At 46.4% G+C, this 12,551-nt stretch overlaps 1 protein-coding gene across 1 annotated transcript in view; it reads left to right on the top strand.

Annotated features, from left to right (window-relative positions):
• The window catches only part of MARCHF10 (membrane associated ring-CH-type finger 10), an 83,591-nt gene that overhangs the window by 31,856 nt on the left and 39,184 nt on the right, over window positions 1-12,551 (top strand). The window contains exon 4 of the mRNA XM_059669898.1: window positions 3,378-3,549. Within this exon, the coding sequence (XP_059525881.1) occupies window positions 3,378-3,549 (172 nt within the window). The remainder of the gene's footprint in view (window positions 1-3,377; window positions 3,550-12,551) is intronic.

Here is a 12,551-nt window from a genome sequence, read left to right as displayed (position 1 = left end):
TCCCTGGGTGCTGGAAATGAGCCATCAGGCAAGAGTTGGAAAATGACTTCATCTTTCCTGTCCCTGACCGCTCTAGTCCTCTTGCTCTTCTGATCCTCTCTGTTCATGGTGCGTTTCCATTTCAGACTCAACCCTCTTAGGTCCCACTTTAAAAATCTAAGTCAACCCCACATCCCCAAGGAACCCTTGCTTCTCCTTCTTCTAGGAGTCTAACTATAACCATTCTAATGTTACCAAGTCTTGACTGCAGCGCCCAAGGCTGCGTACCTGCCCTAATGTAAGCCACGCCCCTGCTTTTCCCAGTGTGAGTCCTGTGACCTCATGAGATAGCCTTGCCCTGGGCCAGGAAATAGCTCTGCTTCAGTGTGGATGATGCCATAGCACAGCTGGGGGTCTTTGGAAAATGTTAAAAGAGTCATATTCCAGAAAATACTGATTTTGACAATGACTTCATTTCGTTAACACGGCTTGATTAGGACTTTCTCAACAAATTACCAATAGAAGACTTGAAGTCAACACCTGTATCAAGTAGCTCGGTGTTTTCATTTTATTTTATCTTTTATGTTCTTGGCTTTGATTTCAAAAGAGAGAGCTGCTTCTCTTCCCCCAAATAATAGCAGTGTGCTGTCGCCTCCACCTCCATGTGACATTTTAACGTAGGAACATATGGGGGAAGAAATGAAAATTGTAATTACTGTTCAAAATCACAAGAGGAAAAGACATAGTTTTAAAATCAACTTTAAATCAAAATAATTATTATTGTTTGAGAATCTCTAAATGTTGTTAAATATTTGCCATTAGAGCGTTACTGTCTGAAAAAAAAGAAAGTGTGCCATATTTTCTTAAGATTAGATCAATTCTATCATAAATTGCTTTCAGAAAAAGCCAAGAGTCCATTATAGGAATTGACCCACATCTCTGCTCATATCTCTATGGGATAGGTGAAAATTCTATTGAACTCTTCATTGGGGCTTTTGGTTTTGGTTTCAACAGTGGATCGTTAATGTTCAGTCATCAGCTGGTTAATTTTTGAGATGGCTGAACATGAATTAATGGCTAACGGCAAAAGCCAACAGGCACATGGCACTTACTGTTTGCCTGGCACTATTCTAAGTGCTATAAACATACTTTAACTCATTTACTCCTCACCGAACCACCAACATGTAGGTACTGTTGTTCACAGAGGGGACAATCTGAGATGCAGAGAGGAACTACCTCAGTGTCAATCAATCACATGAAAGAGCCAGGATGCACTCCCAGGAACCTGGGCTCTGAATCTTAGATACCACACTTTAGTGCCAGAATGAATTACTAACAAATTCACATACACACACACATACATACACACACACCCGAGGGTCCTTCTCCCCAAAAATATGATAGCTTTTCATGAGAAAGGATACATGAAAATGGCTGAGTATATGAGAAGACATTAATAAAGACACAAGAAGGTCAAGCGATTTGCTTGAGATTACTCAATGAAGCAGGCAGGAAAAGATCCAATAGCACGTTCCTAAGTATATTCTTGCCATTCTGGATTTAGTCTCCAACTGACAAAACAACCACCTCCAGCTGCAATTTCTGGACTCTGAATGACTACCAACTGGAAGTAAGGTTGATGGAACCAGGAACCAGAGATGGATGTACTCGGAACACAGGGGCACAATTCCACATGCAACAAGCATGGCGTAATTGGCCAAGCTTTCTGTCACCTGTTCTACTAAAGGCTTAAGGTATAATGAGTGAATGGGCAAAGGAAAGATAAACATGGCTTAACACTCCACCCAGTGAAGTCTCTTCAGCCGCTCCTCCCAGCTCACCATGGCCTGGGGCAGCAGAGAATTCTCCAACCACTAGTGTGAGTTGCTGGTGTGCGGCAGTTTGTGGGAGGAATTCTGTTCCACGCTCACGGATGTTCCTCTTGCCCATGACAATCTCAGGCATCAATAATTAAAATGTGCCCACATTTCCTTTTCTGAGAACGGAGAGCCTATTTCATGTTCAGAAATGACCTAATGTTTCATCTTTGACATTTCAGAATAATTTTCAAGGATTTCTATTTAATTCCAGAATCGAAAAGGAAAGGGGAGAACAACCAATTCATTATGCCCTTGCCTTTTCCTGTCCCTTTATCTGAGGGTGGTCTGTTTGCCGAACATGTAGGGAGAAACAATAATTATTTGTTGGAAGGCTGTACCCAGACTCTGAATTACAAAGTATGATTTACAGTCTTGGACGGTGACGATGGGTCCACCTGTAGATTTGATCTTCTTTACAGAAGATGGACGAGAGGGGAGATTTTTTTAGAGTTTAGTTTGTCTTCTGTTGCACCCAATCACTCAAAGCTAGTCAGAGTATTTTCCTGAGTCAGGAGCCTTGAAATGAAAATGCCATAACTGTCGGTGAGACCGATGAGCAAGATCAATACAAATTGCCACAGCTGGGGAGGTGAGGGGGACATTCATTTAGCATTCTGTGTCTGCAAAAGACTGCATTTTCCAATACTAGACTAATGCACAATGTGGGAGAATTTAGTGATAGGTGTTGGAATTCCTGGGGTTGGGGGTGGGAAGCCTTGTGGTTTTGTTTGTTGCTGAGTGTATGGCCTAGCAAATCATACTAACACCAGCACCTAAACCATAGGGCAGGACTTCAATCACCCTTCTAGACCAGGTTTCTCACAAGCCATTTATATTGTTTCCATCATTACTTTGGTGGTTGGGAGTGTGGCGAAGTTCACAAGCTATCGAATGGCTGGGTAACTTCTACTGCGTCTGTAAGGCTGTGTTAAGATATTCTGACATTGCAGGAATCATGATTTGTCCGCGCATAGATTTATACTGACTTCTTTATAGCAGACTGACAAGTAGGGGACTTTTGAAAAGATCAGTCTGTCTTATGTTGCACCCAGTAATTCAGAATATTAAAGTGAGGTCTGACTTATTCGATCCCAACACACTATCTAAACTTCCTTTCCATTGTCAAGTGTGTGATTAACACAAGGAATGTTTTTTTTTCCTCACCCACCGCCAAAGTAGTTCAAACAACAAATAGCAAGAAGTTTATGTGGCTTTGAACATGAACTAATTACTTAAGGACCAGACATGCAGTCTTTTCATAATGTTCTACAAGACAGACCAATAAGTGTGCATTCTTCTTATAATGTTCTACAAATAAGACTCAGCACTTTGCTATTATTTCTACGTTGATAAGCCCAGTCCATCAAAATCTCACTGGTGAATGGGCGTATTGAGCATCATGGTGGGTTGCTCCAGAGTTACTGACGGAGGGCGTCAGTGCATTTGGCTTTTTTCCCTCTGCTTAGCAAGAATCACCTACTAGGCTACTGATACTCAAACTCCTTTCATTTTCCATAGAGTGATAGTGAGGAGGATCTTCTAGCCCAACCAGGATTATCTATCAAGAATTCTGCGATGAACTTTGATTCCAGACTTCCAGCAATTGACCAAACATCCGTCAAGCAGAAACATAAAAGTACCATGACTGCAAGGCAACCAGAGAAAGTGGGCTCCAGCAAACCCTCTCCAGGTGAGTAGCTGGTTTATTCAGATTCACAAATTCTAGAATCCCAGTGTGACAGGTAATGACAACTATCAAATTGGTGATGTTGATTACATCCAAGTGGTTTCCAAGTGGCCAATACAGGTTTTTGAGGGTCCGATATTCTTATGCAAATGGTCAGATTCATTTTGGGGGGAATATCAGGTCAAGGAGGCATGGGTTCTGCGTAGTAACTGTTGCCACTCCCTGCATTTTCTGCCCAGTCGTTGGCTTTTTGTGGCACTCGCTGGAATTGCTGCCTTTTCATCTTCTTCACCCTTGGGGGGTGGGGTAGGGTCAGGAAATAAAGGCATTTGGCCCCAGGTATCAAGTTTTATGACTCAAGCAAGAGCATGAAGAGAAGCTTTCACAAGCATCTGAATGGCATAATTTATAGCCAAGAAAGAGTAATTAGGCCTCCACGTCTGAGGTTGTCCTCTCTGGGAGAGAAGGGGCTTGATAAATCCTCCCTTTTGTGCAATTTGGTAAATAATTCACTCTTTAGCTGCCTTTGAAGCAAAGACCGGCCCTCTGCTTGAGGCAGGAGTGATTTAACAGTATCCAGAAAGGGGATAAATTCAACTGCACGTTTAGAGTCCCCCGGGCTCATCCCCATCAGAACCAACATCTGTAGGACAAACTCGATTCCTCTGGGAACTGACGTGGACGTTGGGGTAACGGGGGAGAAAGTCTGCCGTCTGCTCGCAGTGCAATGGGAATGATCCAAATTCACTGCCGAAGGATTCACAAATAGCGTGTGATTCACTTACATCCAAGCCACGGCTCCTTTCTAATCCTAAATAGCTCTTGTCATACAATCATCCACCCAGTTAAGTCTTAATGTATTGCTAAAGAAATGGCAGCTCTCAGATTAACCACCCACATTTTATTGCTTTTAATGAAGAAAAAAGCAAATGAACTTCTGAAATGATGTCCTTTCAGGCAAAGCCCCAACTCTTTTTTTTCTTACTTAATCAGGGGGACACATCACCATAGTTGATATCTCACTCGGAAGATTTTTAGTAGGAATTGGTGTCTTGACTCTGCTGTTTAAGAATGAAATAAGGCAGATAGGATCATTTCCCAAATATTTCAAAATACATGTTGTAACTTATTGAATTGAGGGTGTTTTTAATAGAAAAAAATGAATATAAGTTTAAATAATGCAACTCCATACACTTGATATAATTTTTAGCTTTCTTGCTAAAGCCGGATAGCTGCTGCATGGTGTGCTTTGTCATCTGTTGAAAACTATTATTAAAATGAACAGTGCAGGCTCACTCAATGATTTTAGCGTGTCTAATTAATACAGATGTAAATGCTCCATATGGAACTTACAACACTGACAAAAAGGATGAGTTAACTCACTTTACATTCTATAAAACATTACATTTGAAGAATTACTAGAGTGCAAAGCACCAAGGTTTAGGCAAGAGAGCCAAGTTGGCAGAAAAATGTCAATTTCATCAAATGAGGGATGTTACTTGTAATAAAAATCCTTTAAAAATTACCACCTTGCCCGGCCAGCGTGGCTCAGTGGTTGAGTGTTGACCTATGAATCAGGAGGCCATGGTTCGATTCCCAGTCAGGACACATGCACGGGTTGTGGGCTTGGTCCCCAGTGTGGGGCGTGCAGAAGGCAGCCAATCAATGATTCTTTCTCATCATTGATGTTTCTATCTTTCCCTCTCCCTTCCTCTCTGAAATTAATACAAATATATTTAAAAAAAAATAAAATAAAATAAAAACTACCACCTTTATTATCATATTATGGCCCAGATCATGTCCCAGACCCATGCAGCCATGAGCTGGACCATGGCCTGGCTGCCCAGTGAGTATAGCAGCCCTGGTGATATGTCAGTTGCTATAGAAACCAAACTCATTGTGCAACAAACTGGGCTGGTCATGAAGTTGGCTTAAAGCAAAGCCTTGGTGTGTTAAGATCTGTTCTATTTTCAAGTGTAGACTCACCCCTTAAGGAGCCCCTCAGAGTTCCTTAATTAGCAGAGCACAATGGGAGCCCAGAGACATGGTGGGAATTTAAGCTGAGTCTCTTCAGGAACAGGCGAACTGAATGATGGGGACAACTCAGAAAATTCAGACAAATGCCCTATTACAGAAAAAAAAGGACGTGGGCCCTGAATTATCTGGACACATTGGTCTAACTCACTAGGTATATTTATCATTTCCTGCTTTTCTTCACCTCTGTAGAGAAATTATTTTCCTAAAGCATTTTGGGGTAAATCCAAAGTTGGCAGAGAGTCACCAAAAGTTCTTCCCATGTCAGACCTCGAATTCTTTGCAAAACTGAAGCATCAAACACAGTTAAATCCCTTTGCAACATCTGCCTCATAGGTTAGCCTTTCAGATGGTGTTAGGCCATACCTCTGCCAAATAAAGTAATGTAGCTGGGACAACAAGTGTTGGCGAGGCTGTGGAGAAAAGAGAACCTTTGTGCACTGCTGGTGGGGATGCAGAATGTAGCCACTGTGGAAAACACTACAAAGTCACCTAAAAAAAAAAATAAGAATGGAACTGCTTTATGACCTAGCAATTCATCTTCTGGAAATTTATCCAAAGAAACCTGAAACACAAATTCGAAAGAATATATACACCCCTATGATCACTGCAGTGTTATTTACAACAGCCAAGATTTGGAAGCAGCCCAAGTGCCCATCAGTAGATGAGTGGATAAAAAAGCTGTGGTACATTTACACAATGGCATACTACTCTGCTGTAAAAAGGAAGAAAATTTTACCCTTTGCAATAGCATGAGTGGACCTGGAGAACATTATGCTAAGTGAAATAAACCAGGCAGGGAAAGACAAGCATCATATGATTTCACTCATATGTGGAATTTAATGAACAAACTGAACTACCACAAAATAGAGACAGACTCATAGATAGAAAACAGGCAGACAGATCTGGTGTATGTGTTGAGGAGGGGGATACTGGGGGTGCTGGTGGAGGGGTTGAGCAAAAAGGAAAAAAAGAGAGAGAAAACTCATGGACATGAACAACAGTGTGGTGATTGCGGGGGTAGGAGGTGTAAGAGAGCATAAAGGGGATAAATAGTGATGGAAAAAATTAAAGTAAATTACATTTTAAAAAATAATGTAGCCGGGGAATGTGACTTCCATGCAAATCTATGCAATGATGAGCCACGTCATAAAAAAAGTTTTTCCTTCGATGTGAACTGCTGTCTAGGACCCCTAAAATGGCTCTTTACCATAGAGGAACAATCCGTGCTCTCTACAAATAGATTTATAACTGAGAAGGCGTCAGATGTTCATCGTTCTTCCCACTATTAGAAAGAACTCACACATTTTAACTTAAGTCCGTATATTCCCTGGAACTGTCTCTAAATGAGCTGGCTTGTGCTTCTCCTTACCATCTCTCTCCACCGGGGCGTGCAGGTTATGGGTGGGCACGTGCTTTGGAGTCAAAATGCTTAGATTAGCATCTGGGCCCCATTGCTTACTTGCTCTGTACCTTTGAGAAAGTAACTCCTTGTGCCTCAGTTTCCTCATCTGTAAAATGGGGGGCAGGGGTCAAAGGTGAGATCTGCTTTGAGGAGTAAATGATAAAACTGTGCTCAGCTGTAGAATACTGCCTGACACCATACATAGGCCCTTGATATATTATTCTATAGCATTGTGAATCCAGCACATAAGAGCTGCGTTTAATAAGGAGAAGGAACTAGAAAATGCTTTTGTCTTTATCTTAATGTTGTCACCCCTTCCCTCCAACCTTTTTTATTCCTTTGCCAAAGATCAGTTATATTTTTTAAATGCTAACAAAATTACAGGTCCAGACACTTTTACTACACCCTGAATTTCCAAAGCAAAACACCAAGTAGAGAGATGAGTGATCAGAAAGCATTTACCAAGCCAGAGATTGGCTTCAGCTCCCCAAAGACATGGAAAAGCCAGGCAGGCCCAAGGCCCAGCTGGGTCCGATGTGCAGCTGATTCAGAAATCCGACCTCATGATCAAGGTGGACACTGATACAGGGGGAGAAAGAAGCCTGGCAGCATCACATCTTCCTCTTTGGGAATTCTGAATGGGTCTGTGGGAAACAGAATGGTCAGCAGGCCTGGCGAGGACAGGGGGGACAGGGAAGGGCAGGGAGCTACGGCGGCCTCTGGCTCCCGGACTCCTTCCTGCTCCCCAGACCCCTCCAAGCCCAGCCCAAGTTGGAAAGGAGCCACCTCTCCTACCCAGGACACACAGAGGCATCCAAAGGCCGCTGTGCTGTGGGGCTCTGGCTCCTGGAGTCCTACAGCGCTCTCTACCCCAGTGCCAGGCACATGGGAAGTGAGGGTGCCCTCTCCTGCCCTGTCCTCTCACCTAGAGCTTGGGCATCGTCCCCTGGTTATGTGCCAGGAAAGCGGATCTGGATGGAGTCCTGGAGCCTGCTTCCAAAATCTTGCCCTTTAAAACAAAGCCAAGCATTCTGAAATTATCCTCACTTATTATTGAGTTCAATGTTAGTCATTACCAGACTCAGATTTGTAGGAGTGGCAGAGCCTATTCAGCCTAATAGTGGCTTATCATGAAGATGTGTTCTGGTAAAACTAAGAAAAACCAGGGAATTCAGTCTATGAAGATAAACATCTAAAATTACCGTGGTCTCTTTTGAATTGGGGAATATCTATTTGAAGAGGAGCTTGGGAGAGAAATTTGAGGCAAATTCCAAGCCTTCATAACCTACCTTGCAAATAAATCCTGAAGATTTTCCCTGAAAGGTCAAGGCTAATGGGTTTCCAGGCGAGTCTGCTGGTGTCCAACAACTTTCTTTTTAAAAAAAAAAAATGTATATATGTATATATTTATATTGATTTTCAGAGAAGAAGGGAGAGGGAGAGGGATAGAAACATCAATGATGAGAGAGAATGATCTGCTGCCTCCTGCACACCCCCCACTGGGGATTGAGCCTGAAACCCAGGCATGTGCCCTGACCGGAATCGGACCGTGGCCTCTTTGTTCATAGGTCGACGCTCAACCACTGAGCCATGATGGCCGGGCTGTCCAACAACGTTCCAAGTTACCTGCCCAAGTTAGAAAACAACCAACAGCAGTGAATGCTGCCATTTTTACACAGATCATCATCATTCTCAGCCCTTTTATGGTGATGCTTCCAAGACAGAGGGGCTCAGGGGTGTCACAGAGCAGAATTTGAAGTCCTGGCTCAGAATCCTAGTCCACCACTTTATAGCCTGTAAATGTGAACTGGCAACTTCTCCAAACTCAGTTTCCTCATCAGCAAAACGGAGTTATTACCTGCCTCACCAGGTAGACAGGAGGACTAAAATCCTGGGTATAGACTAGGGTCCTCAAACTTTTTAAACAGGGGGCCAGTTCACTGTCCCTCAGACCGTTGGAGGGCCGGACTATAGTTTAAAAAAAAAAGCTATGAACAAATTCCTATGCACACTGCACATATCTTATTTTGAAGTAAAAAAACAAAACGGGAACAAATACAATATTTGTATTGGCATGTGGCCCGCGGGCCATAGTTTGAGGACCCCTGGACTAGGCCTTGGGTGAAGGTTAATTCCCAACGGCCCCTCTGCTTATGAAGCCTGCCCAACACCATATGCTGCTCTCAGGTTAGCCTCTTCATAAGAGAAATTGTAGTTTGAGATGTAAGAGAGACTATAACTTGATTACAAAACCTTTTCATTATTTGATTATCAATGAAGACATCCATTTCTCCAGTCCCTATGGGATGCTAGCAAATACATTCAACTGCCCCCACGGTCCCCAGCTATATGATGCCAGGGTGCACTGGTTTTCTCGCCCATCGCTCATCCATTCACTTCATTCATTCACTGCATGCTTACCTGCCAGCCACTGCATGGGTGCCGGAGATACAGAAATTAAACACACAGGGCCTGCCCTCCAGGGCTCACAGCCTCGCGGGTCAGTTCTAAGAGCGTTGAGTGGGCTGAGAGCCCTGAAGGATGGGGGGAGGGGGGGCTAGCCAGGGGCGCAAGGCAAGAAAGATGTGCCAGCAGGATATACTGTGTGTGCGAAGACACGGAAGGGAGAGAGCAAAGAAGAGGGGAAGAGAGAGGCGGACAGACAGGCATCAAGGAACTACCAATCAGCTGGGGCCTCGTGTCTCCAAGTGTCCCCAGACTAGGAGGCATCACCCGAGAGCCTGTCAGAAATACCGACCCTCGTGTCCCAACCCAGACTTGCTGAGTCAGACCTGCCTTTAACAAGCCCTCTGCATACTGGAGCTTGGGAAGCTCTGGTGTAGGGTCAGGCTACCGATTAGGATGTGTAGGGTATAAAGCTGACACCCTACAGGAAGGCAAGGACCAGGTGCCCAAGGGCCTTGAATGTCATGCTGAAGGCGATAGAGCATCAGTCGTGGACAGAGGCCGGGCAGGAAGTGATGCGAGCAGACTGGCATTTTTTAAAGCTGAGTCTGGCTGTAGCACGGAAAGGGGACTGGCTGGGAAGGTGAGGACAGCCAGGCACAGGCCGAGACCAGAGAAGCAGTAGCTGCAGTGGACCCGGAGAGAAAGGAGAAGGGCTTGGCCAGGAGCAGACGCCGAGGGGATAGGGAGGAGGGCCCGGGCTTGAGGGAAGTTGAAGGAAGTAAACCTGATGGAACTTGGTGACTCTTGGGTGTGGACATGAGAAAAAAGAAAGAATCAAAGAAAACTTGGAGTCCAGGCCCAGAAAACTAGGCCAGCGGTGGTTGCCTTCGCCAAGGCTGAGAAAGTGAGAAGAGGGCGGGCCCCCTTCTGTGGGTGCTGCCTTGGGGGGCCAGGCAGGAGGGCCAGGAGGAAATGCCAGGAAGCCCCCAGGTACCCAGGTCTGCAGCTCAGCACAGATCCCGGCTGCCAGGAGGAATCCAAGGGCCTACCGTGAGCAAGAGGCGGCTGAAACCACGAGTGTCTCCCCGTGAGAGTGGATGGAGTGAGAAGAGAGAAGATGAAGAAACCCTGAGGGCTAAGAACAGTTACGGGGAAAATGCGTGAATTCAGACAACTCCGGAGAAATGATCTGAGAAGTCGGAACCACTCGCTGCAGGAGCCAAGAGAGGCGTTTGGAAGGAGGGCGTGGATCACAGCGTCAGGTGCTGCAGAGGATTCAAGTAACTCGGGACGAGACCCCTGCCTTCCAGGGCCAGGCCCACCTCTGAGATATTGCGGGTTCAGGTCCAGACCCCAGAATAAAGCGACTGTCACAATGCAGCGAGTCCTGATGTTTTTGCTGGTGGAGGGTCTTGCCTTTCATTTGTAAAAAACACACAACACCTGTGAAGCGCAATGGAGAAAAGCCCAGGAAAACAAGGCATGCCTTTTGATGGTTTTCAACTGGGGTGGTTACAATGATGGCATTTTAGAGCTGGAACTGATTTTAGCTGTAGCATCTCCTAAACTTCTCGATGTTAAGAATCACCAGGGAGGTACCTAATTAAGATACTCGCTCCTGGTCCCCATCCCTGACCCAGAGCGTCAGAACCTCCAGAAAGGGGGCCTGCAAAACTGGGCTTTTAACAAGCGCTACAGCTGATTCTCCTCAGAGAGGTCTGGGCACCTATCCCAGGGCCTGGCTTCTCAAGCTTTAAAGTTCACAAGAAACACCCGCGACCTTGACAAACTGCAGGTTCTGAGTCAGTAGGTTTGGATGGGCTCAGAAGCTCCCAGATGATGTCCAGGGGCCACCCTTGGAGGAGCAAGGCTAGAGAGCACACCCGTCTCATTTTGCAGATGAGGAAACAGGTTTCAGGCAGGTAAGCAGTTGAGCCAAGGTGACCCAGCTGGTGAGTGGCGGAGCTGAGAGATTTGTCATGCCCGAGGGGGTCTCTCTGATCGTGACTGCTCCTCCAGGTGCCCCCATTCTGCCTTCAGCAAGGTTGGCAGATTGAGTGTGAAGTTAGCGAACAAATCATTCACTTCACTTGGACTCCTCCCTTGTCCACCTGCTTTCCCCCCTCAGCCCCTCTCCCTTCCCTTGACCCCACCAGGGTCTCTCGGCTTCTCTCTCTCTCTCCCCAAGCATCCCCTCTGCCGCAGAAAGGCCAGGTGAAGGCATGGCCACCACCTCCGACCGGGGGCAGCTGGAGGGCTGAGGGGGAGAGCCTTACCTAAGTGAGACCCTGCCGGCCACCATATGCTGCTGCCGGAACAGCTCATTAGACGGCCTGTGGGAGCTGCAAGGGACCGAGAGCTTCCACACGGGAACTTAGTGGGGGAAGAACTTTCCAGCATCTGTCAGGGATGCCAGAGACTGTTGGCTGGGACAAGGTGTGATGGTCGATGACAAGTTTCTGGTAGACTCTTCAGTGACCTTGCCGTCCCAGCTAGGTGCCTCCTGCCCCACGACCCCTGGAGAGGTCCCCCTCCCCCCAAAACAATTTTTGAGTTTTGATTCATTTCCAGACCTTTTTAATGTCCTTTCCCGCCATGAGTGCTGCTTCCTGACTGCTCTTTTTCTTTTGTGCAGGTGACAGCAGAGAGCACCCCCTGTTCTGTGTTGAATATTCCCCTTACTGCTCCCTCTTTGCTTTCTCCCCTGTCCTGCGGCCCAATACCAATTACTGCTGCCTCCTCCTGCCGCTCGTGCCACCTGCCTCCCCGGTGGCCCAGGGCCCTTCCCCCCACCTCCCTCCAGTATCCTTACCCTCCTCTGTGAGCGCCCTGGCCTCCCCGAGCCCTGTGCCCCCGTCGCCAGCGACCCTGTGCTATTTCCCAATCTCCTCCCCGGCCCCATTAGAGACCCCTGTGCTGTGCCTGCCGGGCCCCAGGAGGCCCAGTAAAATTTACCTCCTGTGGTAAGTGGCCCTGGGCAAGGCACACAGCACAGTGGAGTCGGGGAGAGGGGGACATCAGCTCCCAGAAGGCAGGTGGACGGGAGGGGGCCCAGAGGGCCATGCCAAGACCAACCAAACCCAGGAGGTTGTGTGCAGGGGAGGAGCAGGAAGAGGAGACAGCGGCTGCCACTTCAACCCTCCTCTAGCGCTAAGGA

This window comes from Myotis daubentonii, chromosome 16 (assembly GCF_963259705.1).
Source record: "Myotis daubentonii chromosome 16, mMyoDau2.1, whole genome shotgun sequence".
NCBI lineage: Eukaryota > Metazoa > Chordata > Mammalia > Chiroptera > Vespertilionidae > Myotis > Myotis daubentonii.
This window is presented reverse-complemented; position numbering and strand designations above follow the sequence as displayed.